At 52.5% G+C, this 18,829-nt stretch overlaps 1 protein-coding gene across 2 annotated transcripts in view; it reads right to left on the minus strand.

Moving 5' to 3' along the window:
* The window catches only part of PEPD (peptidase D), a 114,224-nt gene that overhangs the window by 75,048 nt on the left and 20,347 nt on the right, over positions 1 to 18,829 (minus strand). For both annotated transcript variants that reach the window (XM_037030712.1, XM_037030711.1), the window contains exons 5-6: positions 12,585 to 12,632; positions 11,092 to 11,153 (exon numbers count right to left, since the gene is read on the minus strand). In XM_037030712.1, the coding sequence (XP_036886607.1) occupies positions 11,092 to 11,153; positions 12,585 to 12,632 (110 nt within the window). The remainder of the gene's footprint in view (positions 1 to 11,091; positions 11,154 to 12,584; positions 12,633 to 18,829) is intronic.

Raw genomic sequence — 18,829 nt, forward strand, 5'->3', positions numbered from 1 at the left:
CTGGAAATGAAATTTAAAAAGCGATTCCGTTTACAGTGGCACCAAAAAGAATAAAGTACTTAGGAATAACTTTTAATGAAAGAAGTTCAAGACGCAAACACTAAAAATTATAAAACGTTGTTCAAAAAATAATAAAGACAGTTTAAATAAATAGAAAAGCATCCCATGTTTGTGGATTGGAGAAATTAATTTTGGTATTGACGATAATACTCTCCAAATTGATCTGCAGATTGAATGCAATGTCAACTAGATACACAGCGGGCTTCTTTACAAAAACTGAAAAGCTGATCCTAAAATTTACATGGAAATTCAAGGGACCCAAAATAGCCAAAACAATCTTGAAAAAGAAAATTAGAGGGTTGACACTCTCTGACTTAAAAACTTACCGTAAAGCTAGGTAATAAAGACAGTGTGGTACTGGCATAAAGATATATATATATATATACATACATATGTACATATATATATGTACATATATATATAATTTAGAATCTAAAAACAAACAAATTTATAGGCAATTGACTTTTCTTACTGTGGTAAAATACACATACACATAAAATGCACCATTCAAGCCATTTCTAAATTTTATTTTTCAATTACAGCTTACGAGTAATATTATTTCGTATTAGTTTCAGGGGTATAGCGTTGTGGTTAGACAGCCGTCTACTCTACAAAGTGTTCAGCCCAATATTTCCGACACCCACCTGGCACCACACATTGCTGCTACAACATCACTGACTCCTCCCCTCAGCTGTACTTCCAGCCATTTTTAAGTGTGCAGCTCAGCAACTTAAAGTGCGCTCACCCTATTGGGCAACCATGACCACCATCCATCCCCAGCACTTTCTCGCATACCAGACTGAAACTCGGTCCCCATCAAACACTAATTCCCCAGCACTTGTTTGTCCCAGCTGCTGGTCGCCACTGTTCTATTTTATGTCTCTACGAACTTGGCTATTTCACGTCTGTGGAATTATGCAATATTTGTCCTTGGTCAACTGATCTTTGACAAGGGTGCCAAGAAAATGCAGTAGGGAAAACATCATCTTTTCAACAAATGGAGCTGGAACAACCAGATATTCACACAGAACAGAGTAAAATTGATCCCTACCTCACACTATACACAGAAATCAGCTCTAACTAGACCAACGACCTGAATATAAGAGCTAAAACTATACAGTTCTTAGGAGAAAGAGGCAATAGTTTCTTAGAAAACGACACCTGAAGCACCAACTACCGGGGTAAAATAGATAAATTAGATTCAGCAAAATTAAAAACTCTTGTGTATCCCAGGATGCTTCAAGAAAGTGAAAGGCAGCACACAGAGTGGAAAAAATTTTTCAGAAATTATATGGTGTAGTATCCAGAATATACACAGAACTCTCACCATACACCAATAAAATTACAACAGAATTTCAAAATGGGCAAAGGAACTAAATAGACATTTCTCTAAAAGAGATCAACAAATGGCACATAAGCACAAGAAAAGATGTTCATCATAGGCTACCAAGGAAATACAAATAAAAACCGTACTGAGATACCGCTTCACAGCTACTTACACACCACAATAAAAAAGACAGATCATGACAAGTGTTGGTGAGGCTGTGAAGAAACTGAAACTTTCAGACGTTACTGGAAGGAATATAAGTTGGTCCAGTCACTTTGGAAACTAGTTTGACAATTCCTCAAAAAGTTTAACACAGAGTTACCATGAGACTCAGAAATTCCACTCCTAGGTATATACACAAAGGAACTGAATATAGAGTCAGTATATATATTCAGTGTACACAGAGACTGGTACATCGACGCCCACGGCAACATTCTTCTCCACAGCTAAAAGGTGGAAGCAAACAAGTATCCATCGACTGATAAACATTCAAACACAATGTGGTAGGTATCTACCAACTGCAATATTTTGCAGCCATAAAAATGAGCAAAACTGTTTCATGCTTCGACATAGATGAACTTTGAAAACATGCTAAATGATAGAAGCCAGAGATGAAAGGACCCATATTACATGATTCCATTTATATCAAATGCCAGAATAGGCAACTCCATGGAGATAAGGAAGTGGATTGGTGGTTGCTAGGGGAATGGGGATGACTTCCTAATGGGTATAGGGTTCCTTTGGGGATGATGAGAATATTCTAACACTGACTGTGATGATAATTGCACAAACCTATAAACATACAGAAGCTATATAATTGTGCATCTTAATGGGTCAACTGTAATGTATATAAATTATATTCCAATAAAGCTATTTTTAAAACTTACTGAATTATGCACATAAGGAATTGTACTGAGTGTAAATTTTACTTCAATAAAGTCCCACAAAGAAAGAAACCCACAAAGCAAAGTCTGAGACTGGCTCACACCTCTGTGGTGATAGAACAAGCAGATAAATCAGGAAAGATGCAGAAGATACAAACAATTAGGATTAATCAACCCGACTTAACTGACATACAGAGCACTACAGCTGACAACTACACAATACACGCTCTTCAAGTGCCCAAGAAACACTCATCTTAATGATCATACGCTGGAATTTTAACAAACTTCAAACTGATGAACTACAGACAATGTTTACTGATTACAGTAGAATTACCATATTTTGACATGTAGAATGTGCACTTTTCCCCCCAAATCTTTGAGGGAAAAATAAGGGTGCACATTATACATGGGTAGTAAAAATTCCATATCTATATAAATGTTTTAAATTATTTTATTTATACTTATGCATTAAGTGTAACTCTAGAAAGCAATAAGGATATCTGTATGCAAACTAATACCCTGAAACACAATAATCAGTTCTGTTTCTACATAAAATAAATAAACAATTAGATTTAAAGGCCGAAATGAAAGATTTTTTTCCTGAAAGTTTAGGTCAAAAATGTGAGTGCTCGTTATATATAGCAAAATATGATAAACTTGAAACCAGTAACAGAAAGAATATAAATCCCAAATTGTTTGGAAATTAAGATTTCTAAATAGCCACTGTTCAAAGACGTAATAATGGAATTAGAAAATAAAAACATAAAATATGACCATTGAAATACAGCTATTTAGCGGAAAAGAACCCTGAGAACAAGATCTAAGCTCCATCAAAAGAATGTCCCTTCCTTCTTTCTCAAGGAGCCAAAGAACAAATGAACATAAAAAAACTCCAAAGAAATTAAAAACAGCAGAAATCAATGGAATAAAAAGCAAATTTACAAGAACTGCCAGAAAAATCAAACAGTATGGAAGTCCAACGAGGAGTTAACGAGGAGTTAAAGAAGAAACATTCATCCAGACCGGGAGGAGGGGCGGAGATGGGCAGCCGGGTGGAGAGGACTCCCTACAAGGCAGTGGCTGGAGGACGGGGGTGGGCAAGGTAACAGCTCATGGACCGGGTAAGGTGTTCAGCTGGCAGAGCAAACAGTCCCAAATATGTATGCAGATAAACCAGGAGGAACAACTAGGAAGCGAGACAGACCTCGAAACCCCGGGTTCCAGTGTGGGGAAATAAAGCCTCAAAATCTCAGACTAAAAAAATCTGTGGGGGTTGCAGCAGCAGGAGAAACTCCCAGCCTCACAGGAAAGTTCATTGGAGAGACCCACAGGGTCCTAAAGCATACACAAATGCACCCACCCAGGACTCAGCACCAGAAAGGCCCAATTTGCTTATATGTAGCAGAGGAGGTGACTGAAAACTGGCACAGGGTGGAGCAAGCAGCACTGCAACCTCTCAGACCCCTGCCCCACATGCAGCGTCACAACCAAATGCAGCAACGTGGGTTGCCCCACCCTGGCAAATACCTAAGGCTCCACCCCTCATATCGTAACAAGTGCTCTGAGACAAAGAAATATGGCCCAAATGAAAGAACAGATCAAAGCTCCAGAAAAAATACAACTAAGTGATGAAAAGATAGCCAACCTATCTGATGCAGAGTACAAAACACTGGTAATCAGGATGTTCACAGAAATGGTTGAGTATGGTCGAAAAAGAGAGGAAAGAGTGAAGGCTATGAAAAGTGAAATAAAGGAAAATGTACAGGGAACCAAAAGTGAAGGGAAGGAAACCAGGACTCAAATAAATGGTTTGGACCAGAAGGAAGAAATAAACATTTAATCAGAACAGAATGAAGAAACAAGAATTCAAAAATATGAGGAGAGGCTTAGGAACCTCCATTTTAAATGTTGCAAAATTCAAATCATAGGGGTGCCAGAAGGGGAAGAGGAAGAGCAAGAAATTGAAAACTTATTTGAACAAATAATGAGGGAGAAATTCTCTAATTTGGCAAAGGAAATAGACTTCCAGGAAGTCCAGGAAGCTCAGAGTCCCAAAGAAGTTGGACCCAAGGAAGCACACACCAAGGCACATCATAATTATATTAGTCAAGATTAAAGATAAGGAGAAATCTTAAAAGCATCACGAGAAGAAGAGACAGTTACCTACAAAGGAGTGCCCATAAGACTACCAACTGATTTCTCAAAATAAACCTTGCAGCCCTGGCTGGTATAGCTCAGTGGATTGAGCGTGGGCCTGTGAACCAGAGGATCATGGTTCGATTCCCAGTCAGGACACATGCCTGGGTTGCAGGCCAGTTCCCAAAAGGGGATGTACAAGAGGCAACCATACATTGATATTTCTCTCCATCTCTCCTTCCCTTCTCCTCTAAAGATAAATAAATAAATAAATAAATAAATAAAATCTTTTAAAAAAGATTTTGAAAAAAAAAAAAGAAACCTTGCAGGCAAGAAGGGGCTGGAAAGAAGTATTCCAAGTCATGAAAGGCAAGGACCTACATCCAAGATTGCTCTATCCAGCAAAGCTTTCATTTAGAATGGAAGGGCAGATAAAGTGCTTCCCAGATAAGGTCAAGTTAAAGGAGTTCATCATCACCAAGCCCTTATTATATGAAATGTTAAAGGGACTTATCTAAGGAAAAGAAGAAAATCAAAAACTATGAACAGTAAAACAACAAACTCACAACTACCAACAACTGAACATAAAAGAAAAACAAACTAAGTAAACAGCTGGAATACAAACAGACTCACAGAAATGGAGATCACATGGAGGATTATCAGTGGGGAGGGGAATTGGGGAGAGAGGGGGAAAAGGCACAGGAAATAAGAGTATAAAGTGGTAGGTAGAAAATAGACAGGGGGAGGTTAAGAGTAGTATAGGAAATGTAGAAGCCAAAGAACTTATACGTATGATCCATGGACATGAACTAAGGTGGGGGGGGAGGGGCGGTTAAAGGCAGAGGGAAATAAAGGGGAGAAATGGAATAACTATAATAGCATAATCAATAAAATATATTAAAAAGTAAATATCTCTATTTTTCATTAAAAAAAGCAAACATACAATAAGGATAAATCTATAAACTCAAAAGTTGTTCTTTGATAGGATGGACATAATTGAAAAGGGGACACCAGAATATAAATAAAAGGGTCAGATTGGGGCACATTCCTGACGCTCTGTGTCAGGTGTGGTCCACAGCTCAAGCTACCAGTGAGACCAGTGGGGAAGTGCCACATGGCCCAGCACAGAGGACAGGACTCAGCAGAGAAAGCTGGGCAAGCTCTCACCCCTCTGCATCCTCAGCCCTGTGACATCCTGGGTCAGAATGTCACACACGGGGCATGCTGGCCTGTAACCAACCAGGGGCTCTCCAGGGCCTCATTGCTGGGACTTGAAAACAACCCCTACCACCACAGCTGTGAGCTGGCCGAGCCGGACGAGGAAGCTCAGCGACAGGGAGAAAAGAGAGAAGGGGTACGGGCAGGCTGGTGGCCACAGCTTTGGGATTCCTAACCACGCAAATAAGCCTACTTAATTCAAAGTCAACCAACATGTTGCAGAATCAAAGCCCTCCTTGTGAAATACCAAAGAGACCGCAGACAGCCAACACGGTTCGGCACGAAGAACAGAGCAGCAGATGACATAAATCAAGACGACAACACAGACTGCCTCCCATTTTGCCAAATGTCACTTTGACATTAGGAAAAGCAACGGCTTATCTCCTCAACAGCCAAACCCACCAGTTAAATCTCACTTCACGAAATGTATGTGTGTGTACACACACACACCCACAAACCCGGGCAGCAAAGTGACCCAGCACAGACACACACACACACCCCCCGATAATGTGAACACAAAAACAACAGCCAAGATGAACTCGTACACACTCAAAAAAGGGGAGCATACAAATACACAGATGTGTGTGCAACAGATACACTCAGACACACGGATGCACAGAGATGTATACTCATAGTTACAGGCACACACATACATGCACACAGACTCCAGCACACAGGCACAAGAGACATGCAGGCACACTCACACACACACACCAGACAGGTATACCCAGACTAACATGCAAAGATCCACGCCCAAATACATACACATACAGAAACACATACACTCAAATGCACACTCAGACACAAAACACAGACAGAGAAACACCTGCAGACACACACAGAAGAGTCCAGAAGACATTCCCTGCAGAGTTGACAGACTCTAACTCAGGGCTATAAAATTCCGCTATTCCTCGCTTTTGCTGCTGTGCTACTTGGCATTTTCTATGACGAGCGTGTAACTGTGTAAAACAGCAGCAAACAGCAGCCTGCGAGTGGGGGGTGCCCTAAAAGCACAGGGGAATTCCCCGGTGGGCTGCACCGTGGTCTGGGTGACGCAGGGTTAAATAGCGTGGGCTGCCCTGGCCTTCTGCAGTTTGTAACCCAAAAAGCAGGCCCTGGGAGACCCCCGACTCCTCCCCCTCCTGGGGCCGAGGCCGGTTCTTGTCCCTTGGGGACCCACCCCCTCACAGAGAGACTTCGGGCCTTGCTGAGAAGCCCAATCCTGCACTAACTTGATACACACGTTAGCGGTGATCAGAAAGCCGAGGTCCCTGCACCACAGACCAGCATTTTGCCGTAATTGTCAGGTTTTAATAATGTCCCTCTCTTTCCTGGGTTTTAAAATTCACATCTTTGAATATTAATATTCCTGCGTTAACAGCTCCCAAATTTAGCAATTTCATTTTTAACTGCTTATTTAAATAGAACTAATTTGTAACCAATAGTCTTCAAATACGCAAGGCAATTTAAATAAATGCCAAAAGATAAAAAATAGGTATATTCTGAATAAGCAGCTGATGCCAAATACCGACCACATTCCTGTGAGACAACAGTATGAAGCAGCTCTGTGTCACTCACACCCTCCACCCCCATATGGCCCCTGGGTACAAAGTCTGCCTGGTTTGGAGGGGGCTCCATGCCAGGGAGGCTCCCCCATTAAGCTGCACAAACCCGACGGATGAGCGATCTCAGCTCAGGCCACCTGGGCCCCCCCAGACCACATGGCCAGCATCTCTCTCTCAGGAAAATCTGCTCTGAAGTCCACCTCCCCAGGTGCTAACAAAGATTCCTCCTGGCTGACTTTGCCCCCAGGCTGCAGCAACCAACTGTTCCAGGCCGCCACTGGGTGAAGCCCATGGGAGGAGGCCTCGGGCCCTCCGGGCTACAGAGCAGACACGACCCCCACTCCTCCTGGCCCCAGAGCCTCGGACCTGCCAGCCATGCTCTCCCCAGGCCCTGACCATGAGCACCTGACCCCATCCTCCAGCCAGAGCCCACAGAGGCTTGCTCTTTGCACCTCTTCTGGGGACTGTCCCTGCTCCAATCCAGCCACGTGGGAGCCACGGCCTGGACCAAAGCCCAAACTTGGCCTGAGGCCGGCACACCATCCCCACCGTCTCGCTTCACCCCTGGTTCCCCAGGGAGGACAAAGCCACACCCGTTGAGTCCAGGGAGCCCAGGCCATGGGGAGATCCTAGTGGGTGTCCACCATGCCCACCCCATCTCTGGCTCTGTTCCCTCGGCCCCGGGTCCTCTGCCAACCCCACTGCTGCAAGACGGGGCACCCTCCCTGCTGCTGGCAGCAGGTCCTGATGTGGGAAGGCAGAGGAAAGCCCAAGGTCTCCCAGGACCAAACCCACAGCCCCACCATGGCTGAGCCCAAGCGTGACGGAGCCAAGGCAGTCAACCCGAGAAGCCACACGTCAAAGGTCACAGGCCACTCACCCAGCTGGACCGGGTCCCAGAGGGTCTGGCACGAGTGGACAGTGAGGCTACTGTTCTCCCCGAGTCCCTCCTCTCCCCAGGCCAAAGGCCGGAAGCTGCCCGGGACGGCTCATCAGCACACACCGAGGGGCCAAACCTGAATTTCTGCTCAAGCAGGTCAATCAAGGATCCAGGATGGAAGGTGTTGCAGAGAAGTTCAAAGGGGCCCTGACCAGTGTGGCTCAGTTGGTTGGAGTGTCCTCTCACAAGCCAAAAGGTAGCAGGTTCAATTCCCAGTCAGGGCACCTGCCTAGGGCGTGGGTTCAGTCCCTGGTCGGGCATGCGTGAGAGACAACCCATTGATGTTTCTCTCTCACATCGATGGTTGTCTCCCTCTCTCTCTTCCTCCCTTCCCTTCTCTCTAAAAAAATCAATAAGCACGTCCTTGGGTGAGGATAAGAGAAAATTTCAAAAGGGCCCCAACCCCCAAATTGCCCAAAATTCCAGGAAAAACACACTTCATCAGGGCAGTGAGAAGTGACCTGTGGTAAAAGCAGTTGAGCAGAAAGTAGGACGACAGCAAGATTCATCTTGCTTAGGGGACAGGCTATTATTATCCCCACCAAACAGCTGGAGCTGCTCGTGGCAGCCGGGTGAACACGCCGCGGAGGCACAGTGGCCCTCAAGGACAGGGGCCTCCCCCACCCGGCACAGAGGTGGGGTGCTGGCAGCTAGAGTGGGTGGAAGGCACTGGCAGGCAGCTGGAGCCGGGGTCTGTGCCCAGGGTGTGCAGAGTCGGGGTGTGGGGGTGAAGCTGTACTGCCACAGTTGGGGTGGGGCAGAGGGAGGCACAGAGCACTAGCCTCCGGGGGACAGGAGAGGCGGGAGCACAAGCAGACTGGGGGAGCCCAAAGCACAGGGGCACATAGGAGGGGGGTCCCACATGCAGTACGTCAGCCAAGTCGGAAAGCCAAGCCCCACACATCAATGTGGGAAAGAATCCCCGGCTCAGCAGTGAGGGGCTCGGGAACACCCCAAGTTGGACCCCTCTGGACCAGAGCCTGGGTTGGAGAGGGGCCGTCCCAGGGCCTGGGGAGAATGTGCAAAGTTAGGGCAGTTCCTGGTTCTCTAAACCGCCTCCCAAGTGCTGACCAAGCGGGTGGGGGTTTGACAAGCACAGGACCCTCTGGGCCCTCGGCAGGGGCCACAGAGACCCAGGGAGCAAAGGGAACAGAGGTTGGGATCAGGGCAGGACTACTCCCGGGGGGTGGGGATGACAGTGATGACGTCCCTGGGGACCCCAACCCCACCTTTCTCCAGGATACTTCAGGGGGCAGCTAGCAGCACTCTGCTCTCAGGGGCTACATCCTGAGCCCCCCAAGAACCAGGACGGCCACACCACCACCAGACCTGTTTCTGGGGTGCTGAGTAGGCATCCTCTGCAGCAGAAACCTCTGCAGGCGGCAGCCCACGGCCTCCAAGCCCCCCAAGGCTCACCGGCACCAGGAGTCTTGTAATCCACCTGGGTCCACCTGGCCCACTGCACAAACAGGGAGACTGAGGCTCAGAGGGGCAGCGGGCTGGAGGGGGGTTTGCTTGCGAGCCCGTTTACTGAGCACCGGCTCCACCCCAGGCTCCGGAGGAGAAGGCCCTCGCTTCACGCCCCTGACAAGTCCGAGTGTGCTGCCCTTGGGGGCTCCGAGGTTCAAAGGGCGATTTCTACACAGGGTCGCAGAGCTGGCCAGCAAGGGTGCCATCAGGGCTCCCTCCTCCTAGCTCAGGGCCCTTCCCTCAAGGCAGAGAACAAAGCAGAGGCTGGAAAGGCCAGCCCATGGACCACAGGGCCATTGCATGGTGTTGGCGGAGGCACCTGGCAGTGCGGGGCGATCACGGGGGGCCTGGCCTAGGCCAGGTGGCAGCGGGTTATGCCCCCCAACACACACACTCTCCAAGGGTTGAGGGAAAGACGGCGGGTCCACAGCCAGCATTTCAATGAGCTGGGCTAATTGCTGGCAGAGTGGGAGGCATGGCTGCTCTGGGAAAAACCCCAAGAGGATGCGGAGATTTGAGCAATGAAGAGAGGCAAACCTGACACCCGCTCCCCCTGCCCATTGCTCTTATCACAGGGAGAGTGATCCATATTTATGAGCTCATAATCCTTCCTAATCACCCCTACATCACACATACACACAAACTCCTGTGGCTCAGGCTCATACATAATTATAAGGCACTTCTTCTGTTGCTGCCTCGGTCCACCAAAGGACAAAGGACGGGAGAGGATGCAATGGTGCAGAGTAAGTGTGGTGGGGGAGGGGCTGTGATCAAGGTACAGGAGGCAGCTGGGAGCGGTCCAGCCAGGCAGCCTGGAGGAGCAGGTGCGCCCTCCCCCTCACAGCCCGGGTTACCCGCTGTAGCCTTGGGCTAGCACCACAGACCTCAGGGCCAACCTGCCCCAGTCCAGACACACACCCTCCAGGGGACAGAGCGTGAGGGTGGCCAGGAGGGTGAGGGGCTGCCCTCCTGCCTGGAGAGACCTAGCATAGAAAACAGGGCTTGGGGTGGGGCTAGGCCTGGAGCTGGACTGGGGAGTGAGGCAGGTAAGGGGGTCCCAGTCTGGGTCTAGGGCAGGGGAGGCACGGGGGGTGTTGCAAGCAGGGCTGGGAGAGTTTGGGGGCTGGGAGTGAGGAAAAGGGGTTGACAAGAACAAAGACCACGGAGTCCAGAGCAGGTCTGAGAACCGCAGCACAGGCGGAGTCCTGCCACTGCGTACACAGTGGCCAGGGCTCCCTATGCACCCGGCGAGCCTGCACTTTTGTTACGGCGCTCCAAACAGAAGTGGCTCCTGCTCCTTAAAGCAAAACTTTACGTGAATGTAGGCAAGTTATTTTTCTGAGCATTTCTTCAAAACACCCAGTCTGACCCTCCTTGGGCATCCTCCTGTTTCTGTGTTTTGTGTCTAGGCTGTAGACCGGCAAAGGGCTGCCGGCGAAGGTGCGAGCCGTGGAGAATGGAGAAAGGCAGCTCCCGGGCCCCACGACTCACTTGCTGATGCCCTCGAAGGAGGCCTCCCTGCAGACACTGCCGCTGTCGGTGTTGACGCCGCGCTGGGGAGAGAAAGAGAGCGTGAGGGCACACGCAGGGCTGCAGGGATCCCTACAGCACGCACACTGGAGCGCCTGCCTCCCCAGCCAGGCTCAGGACTGGGGAAGAACCTGGGGTCGCCACCCGGCCCGGTGGCCTGGCAACGCCGTTCCTCCCTCGTGTTGGGTAACGCCAGGCCGGGCCCCAGCACAAGGGCAGGCCCTCCTTTCGGCTGCATCTTGAAAAGCAGAGAACAAGTCGTCCTCCGTCAGAGTCTGCTGTAGACACTGGGTCAGCTGCTCAGGCAGGGAAGGGGGTGGGGCTGGGCAAGAGGAGCGGGGCCAGGCCACCAGCGGTCCGCTCTCCCAGGCTGGCCCCATCTCACACACACGTGTGTGCACGCACTCTCCACGGACTCTCCCGAGGGGCTCTGTCAAATCCCGGCCTTCTGGAGATGCAATGTTACAATTCTCTCCCTTCCCTAATCGTGAGGAGACTCCGGGTGGAACTTGGACAGGAGCAAAGATAAACAAAAAGGGATAAAGATTTAGAAAAAAGTGTGCCATCCTCAGAGAGGGAAGGCATTTTAAACTCTCCTTCTTTCCCAGAAACTGCAGGTCAGCATCCAATGGACCACACCCCACCCCCACCCCCGCCGCCCCAGCAAAACACACCGGACCCGTCTGTGACCACAGTCACCTCACGGAGCCTTCCTTCTCAGCTGTCAGAACAGCAGAGCAGGAAAAGGAGACCACGTGAAGCGCTCACAAAAATAACCAGGAAAAGCGATTTCGGTAAAGATCAGTTAGTTAACAAAGGAGAGAGGGGTCACTTTGAGAGGAAAGAAGGGTTTTACACTCTTCATGTCTGAAGCTCCCCGAGGGCAAAGAAGTACAAGAAAGCAGCCTTCTTTCATGCGTCCTTCCCCAGCCCGGGAGCCCCCGCAGACGCGAGGGCACCGGGGTCCCTGCGCAGCCCGGCCGGGCCCCAGGCTGCGGCAGCCATCAGTCATTCAGACCCCGCATTCAAAACCCGATGGCGTGCTGCCCAGCCCCCTCGAGGCAGGCGCCAGGGGTGTGTGTTTCAAATTCAATTAACAACGGAGGAGACACAGGACGGAAGCAAATTGATATTCTACATCCACAAGTCCCACAAGCTCAGCCCGACACAAACACATCCTCCAGCCGGGTTTTAGCCCTTGGAGTGGGTATGGTGTTGTGTCCACAGCAGACAGGACACACGCATCCCAGGGAGACTGGGAATCGAGGGCGTGGTCCTGGACTGGGTGTGTCTCAGCCTTTCAGACTGAGGAGATGTCACTACTTATCACAAATGACCGTTCCGGCTGGTTTCTCAACCCTCCCAGACAGCTCTGACCTCTGCAGAGGTCAGTGGCTCCCTACGGCCCCTCCTCATGCCCAAACACAGCCTGGTCCCAGGCACTTGTCACTTACCAAAGTGAGGAGGACAGAGGGGCTCTGCGAGGTCAGGACAGTGGCGATCTGAAAGGCCAGAAAGGAAAACACATGTTAGGGCATGCACAGGAAGCCGCCATTACTCAACACTGACAGCTCCATTTACTGAGCAGAGCCTGAAAACAGGCGGTGCTGATGTTGTCCCCAACCAACAGATGAGGAAACTGAGGCCAACGGAGAATGAGGGACTTCTGAAAGCCACGCAGCTACCAAACGCAAGCCGGCACACTTCTCCACAGGCTGCCCTGCTCCAGGACTCCAGACCTGCCCACCCTCCGAGGCCAGCACCGCTGCTCACCCAACAAGTCCCTCCTGAAAGACCCATTCTGGCAACCTCTTAGGCGCTGGCCCCACCAGCCTCCCATCCCAGGGCAGACACTTTCCTCCCTGCCCCCCGTACTCTCCTAGACCCTGGGATGTTAGCCATCTTCCACTCCCTCCCCGCCACCTGTCCCCCAGCCTGCATCCCGGCTCTCCATCCTTCCACCCTGGCCCACTCCGGCCTCCTGCCCCTGTGCACTGCTTGCTTCCTACCCCAGCCCCGTGGATGAGTGCACCATGCAAACTCATCTCTCTGTGCTGGAGCTCAGGCTCTCGCTGCAGCCTACGGGGCCTTCTCCTCATCTTAGCTCCTTTATCAATCCGTACTCAGGACTGAGGCCCCTGCCCCCCACGCCCACAGGTTCATCCACTCGCTCCTCTACAGCCCCAATGACGGACACCACTTTGTTGGCCAAGTGTCCATCTCGCTGCATTTAGCCACGACACCTGTAACCCAAGGTGCAGCCACTGTGGTGGGAGCACCTTCTGCCTCTCCCAGACCCCTCAGTCTGCTCGGCATCTTGGCTAATGCAGCCCCTACTGCATGTGAGCCCCCAGGGTGGAGAGGAGCCTCCCGTTGGCAGCCCTGGCCGCTGCCCACATGCCTGCCCTACACTCCTTGGCACCCTGACACGGGGCCAGAGGGAGGAGGATCTGTTGTCTGTTGTCTTCACAGCTTCGTGGAGCTGCTGCTGACATATTCTACACTGCACATATTTAAAGTGCACGTTTTGATAGCTTTGACATGTGTATACATATGCTTTTTACTACTGAGGGGCCCACAGAGAAAACCTGGAAGATACTGAAAACCATAAAGAGAAAAATACACCTACAGTCTTGTCCCCAGAGACCTTTTATCTCTGCACAGAAAACTAGAGATCCGTAATGACATGTGTATCGTGCAAAGTTACATGCTTCACTTATTCCTGGGCATTAAATTAAATATTCCTCACACCCACGATGTCCACCAGCCACCACCACCAGGGATGGGAACGTCCAACGAGCCCTTGTTCTGGACTGTGCCGGGCACTGCCGACATCACTCACTTGACCACCCACGAGGCTGGTGCCCCAAATATCCAGACTTCACAAAGGAGAGAGGCTCATGGGTTCTGCCCGGGCTCACAGTTAAACGAGAGCAGAGCCCAGGGTTGAACCTGTGGCTGTGTGATCCTCTCTTACCAGACGTACCCTCAGTTTTGCATTCCTCTGTTGGACACAAATTATTTCTTGGGATTAATGACTATAAATAATGCCCCGGGGAAGACCCTTCCACATAAGCCTGTATTTGCTTAAGGTAAATTCCTTAAAGTTTTCATTTCCTTAGAGCAAACAGAGAAACCTGACCCAGTGAGACTGCTGGGTGGAGCCGTGTGCTTCGCCAGGGCGCCTGAGGCCCTTCCAGACCGAACCGACCTCCCTCCCTCCCTCCGGCGGAGCCCGAGCCTCCACTCCCTGGCACCCCTCACTGACTCAGCTGTGGCCCTGAGAGCCATGGAGTCCCTTGGATTGTCTCGGCTGAGTCCCCGCTACTCCCCAGGCCCCCTGGAGGAGGGGGAGGCCATTGGGAGGAAGGAGAGCTGCGTGTGGGCCCTGGTGTGCTGTCACATTGGTGACGGGCCTCCATTCATCAGCACAGACCCCTCCATCCACTACGACAACCCAACCTGAGAGCGAGCGGGCACCTGGGAGTTGTACGTGCGACTGTCCTTGGGAGAGACGCGCAGGATAACAAATGTGCGAGCTGACGGTTTTCCTCTCCACAACGACCCAGGGTGCGCGGCTTAGCGATGGCGGAGAAAGCAGCCCTCTGGCTGCTGCCTGGTGTGCAGACGGGGCGAGGCCGGACGCAGAGCAGGCAGGGCGTCTGCTCGTCCTGGATCACAACTGCTTGAATGGGTGCTGGGTACCTCTGCGGCTGCCAAGCGCCCCCCAGCCTGGCACCTCCGTCTGCCCATCCCCCTCCCCATGGGGACCTATCAGTGCTGCGCTCTCATCAACACAGCCTGATTCCACGCCCTGAAAATTAAGGGGACATGGCACGGCTACACGCTGCCAGCTTGCAACACAGCTCGGGCACGCAGGACGCCACAGCTCTGTCAACACAGGGCCTCATTTCCAGGGTGTGGGGTCACTGAGGACCCATGGGCTCTTACTGGCCAGTGCCGCATCCATCTCCCAGGCAGCCTGGCCTCTCCAGCAGGTCGAGGTGGACAGCACATGCAGGTCTCATGGGAGCCCCACAGACCCGGGCCCCCAGCCTGGGGACAATCTAAGGCTTCCAGTGGACACCTTGCACGCCTCATGCCCAGAGCCCTGATCAGCCTGCAGGCCAGTCTGCACAGCGATCCAGAAAGAGGGACAATCCCTGACCGCGAAGAGCTGCACTGGTCCGGGGATCTGGGCGTCACCACGCAAGAACCTAAGATTCTGGATGAACTGCTTTCCATGGCAGTCTGCAACAGGTGTGCGAGGATGGCCGGCAATGCGTTTAACATTTTGAATTTGTTTCTACAGTTTAGACATCAGGAAAGATCACACACAGTATGGCATCACAGTTACTCTTGAACAATCCGAGTGTCTAGCAACTGTGCCCTGACGGCCTCTGTACACGGGGGCCCTTGGGCAGGTGGCAGGTGTCCCCGAGCCACCACAGTGGGCTCTCTCATATCCGTCCCGCCTGCACCGGAGCCAGTGACCCAGGTGCCCCCGCCACCTGCCCGAGCCGTGAAGAAGAGCAAGGGCTCCCCGCGCGCCCTCCACTGGGCCAGCCCCCACCCCACTGCGAAAGCCGCCTTCGCACGGGCCGGGGAGAGCCTCCCAAGGTTCTCCTCGGTGCGCCCGTCCCAGAGGAACGCCACTCGCTCGGCCTTCACAGTAGTTCAGCGCAGGGTCCACTGAGGGGAGGAAGGGAACTCGAGAGCCAGGTCTGCTGCCATAGACACCTGCGCTTTACTCTTGATACCAAGTGGCCAGCCATGGCCGGGGGTTGGGGCCTCCTGTCTTCTTTCAGAGGGGACAAGTGTCACCTGCTTCCCATCTGTGATTGGTCACAGATGACCAAGGCTGCCTGAACTTAGATGGGAGCACTGCGGATGTGAGCGCCACCAAACTGTCCCCTTCCGGGATGGAGGACGTCTGGGTACCTGTTGCGCCTCCGGCCCAGGTGCCTCGGTCTTGCACTCTGCATTTTGGTCAGGCTTCGTTTGGGGCCGCAGGGGGTCAAAGGCACTTGACAGCCTGTGTCCCCTCTGCAGGCGTGTCCCCCGGCCCCACCTGATTTCTACAGGGCTAACGCAGAGGTGAGAGGCCGGGCCTTTGGGGTCCAAAAGTCCTGGGACCACATCCCAACCCTGCTGCTCCCTGGCTGCAGGGCTGCAGGGCTGTGGCTGGGGGCCTTCACATACGTCACTGAGCCTCAGCCTCGCCCTCTGTGACGGGGTGAGAACGGTGGGCCACCATGGGCCGGGCCAGGCTGGGGTGGGGGCACTGTGGCACTGCGGGAGGAGAATGAGGGTGCCGGTGGGAGCTGCCCGGAGTGAAGAGCCCCACTGTCAGCACGAGCCCCCATTTCCAATGGGGGCCACACAATAGCAGCTGGGACCAAGCAGATAAGTGATGACAATGACAATGACCTGCAGAAAGAACCTGAGCCTGAGAGTCCGCCCTCTTGACGCCACGGAGGCCTTCTTGTAAGGCTCTGTTTCATAAGCACCGACTCAGGATGAGCTGGGCTGTGGGCTGTAATTCTACACTGTCATTACAGGCTTTCCTGTTCTGACACTCGAGACCTCCTCCGCTTCACTGCACCCGGAGGCCAGGTCTCCCTCCTCTCTCTCCAGAAATCAGAGCATAAATGAGGCTGGGTTGCCCCTGGTCCTAAAAGCAAAAGCGCCTGACTGCAGCGGGAAGGCTGAGGCACAGGGATGCCCTGGCCCAGGGGGCTGAGTCCCGGGACCCGGCCCAGCTGCCCCTCCAGCTTTCACACTGAGGAAACCCAGAAGCTCAAGTTCCCAAAAGGCAGTCATGCTGAGATGCAGTCTGTGGAGGCAGGAGGAATACACCCGCCAAAGGAAAGGGCTGGGAGCAAAATCAGAGCTAAGGATGAGCAGGCTCCGCCCTCTCTAGCTCTTAGAAATGCAAGGTAAGTGGCAAAGGACCTCATTAAGGGCATGCAAATAAATGTTGAGACCGGCCGAGATCCTATATCCAAAGAGATCAATACAACAGGTCATGGGGGTTTTAACAGACACTTTGGATGCTAGGAGTCACTCCCCGATAACTTAACATTGAAATCACCTGACGCAAAGATCCATCAAAACCCGTCTCTCCACAATCCGACCAGGCGGAAAGTGCTGCAGGGACAGCCCCGGTGGCCCTGGGGACGTGAGCTGCATTCCCTCACCGAGGCCTCCCGACGGGGCACCACCACGCTGTGGTGGCTATTCACCCACACGGTCACTTCTTCACCAGACCCTGCCTCCGCCCACTCACGTTGGCCCTGGGCTTCGAGCGGCTCCGATGCCCACATAACCCTGGGCCTGGGCAGGCAGACAGTGCGAGCGTTGTCTGGGGGGCAAGGACGCTGCCTCAGTCACAAATACAAGACAGTCAAGGGCAAGGTGCAGATGGGAACACAGCCAGGGTCCACCATGTCTACAACTTGTCTTGGGAGCCAGAGGAGGGGCGCCCGTGTGGCCTGAAGTGAGCAGGGGATGTGGTGGCCTGGCCCGAGGCCTCAGACGGCAGGTAGGAGGGAGGGTCAGAGGCGTGGGCCAGGCCTTCGGGACAACACAGCTGCAGCAGGACTGTGCCTGGGAACGAGATGGTACTGGCACTGGCCTGCCTAGGAATGGCCACATGTGTCCCTCGAGGTCAACTGTCTGTTCCTGACGCCAGGCCGAGACACACTGGCTCCTCACAGCCTTCTGGGTCTGGCCAGAATCCTGGGGAGCCCTCCCCTCACCCAGCACTGCATTCACCGACACGCCTGTGTGCTGCCCGGGGGGAGGGGGAGCGGCTTGGCCTCCAGCCCGCTGCTGGCACCCGTGGCCACTTCCCCATTGCAGCCCCAGCTCTTGGTGGGGCTGATATCAGAAATCACAGAATCGCATGTCCACATGCGACCTCTGTCTGGGGAAGGGTGGCATGGGAGGGTCCAGTCCAGCTGACTGTGCCAGGCTGGGGGAGAACCTTGGGTTCTCACTAGACACTGCCCTCTCGGTCTTTCTGTCCTGCCAAGCACAAACCTGCAGGGAGCACAGGAGGTGTGGCAGTGCCCAGGACAGGGCAGAGGGCCTCCTGCGTGCCTGGCGGTGGCTGCAGTGTCAGGAGGCCGTGGTTGCACAGGACCCGACAAGAGCACAGAGCTGCATCTCTCCCCTGCCGCGGCCCTGCCCCATCGGCCCCATTGGACTGCCTGGCTTCCAAACAGATTGAAAGCCCAAGGATGACAGTCACACACCTATCGAGGCCACCTGGGCCACACAGCACCACTGGGCAACCGCCACACAGAGAAGTCAGTTAAAACCAGGGACCTTCACCTCCACCCCTCCCCACGGTCCCTCGAAGCCTGGAGGGTTTCTGTATTGGCATCTAAAGCAAGTGAGCCGGTAGGGCACTCAGACAGGACCTTCTCAGAGACTCGTCCCCCTGTGAAGCTCAGCCGCCAGAATCCAGGCACCAGACCCTTCCTGCCACTGAGTCAGGGGCGCTCCTCTGGCAAAGAAGGGGGCTGTCTCCAGGAAGGTCTGAGGTTCATGTTTCCCACCTGCTCTCTCCCGAGGGGCTGGTGGTTGGGGGGTGGCGACCTGCCACACAGTGCCAGCCGGGCTGTGGCAGTGGGAGAAGAGAGAATCCAGAGCAAAGGGGTAAGTGGAAGCCCTGAGCCACCTCGAGAGTGGG

Source organism: Sturnira hondurensis, unplaced genomic scaffold, assembly GCF_014824575.4.
Source record: "Sturnira hondurensis isolate 20B ecotype Veracruz unplaced genomic scaffold, ASM1482457v3 Scaffold0020884, whole genome shotgun sequence".
NCBI classification, from domain to species: domain Eukaryota; kingdom Metazoa; phylum Chordata; class Mammalia; order Chiroptera; family Phyllostomidae; genus Sturnira; species Sturnira hondurensis.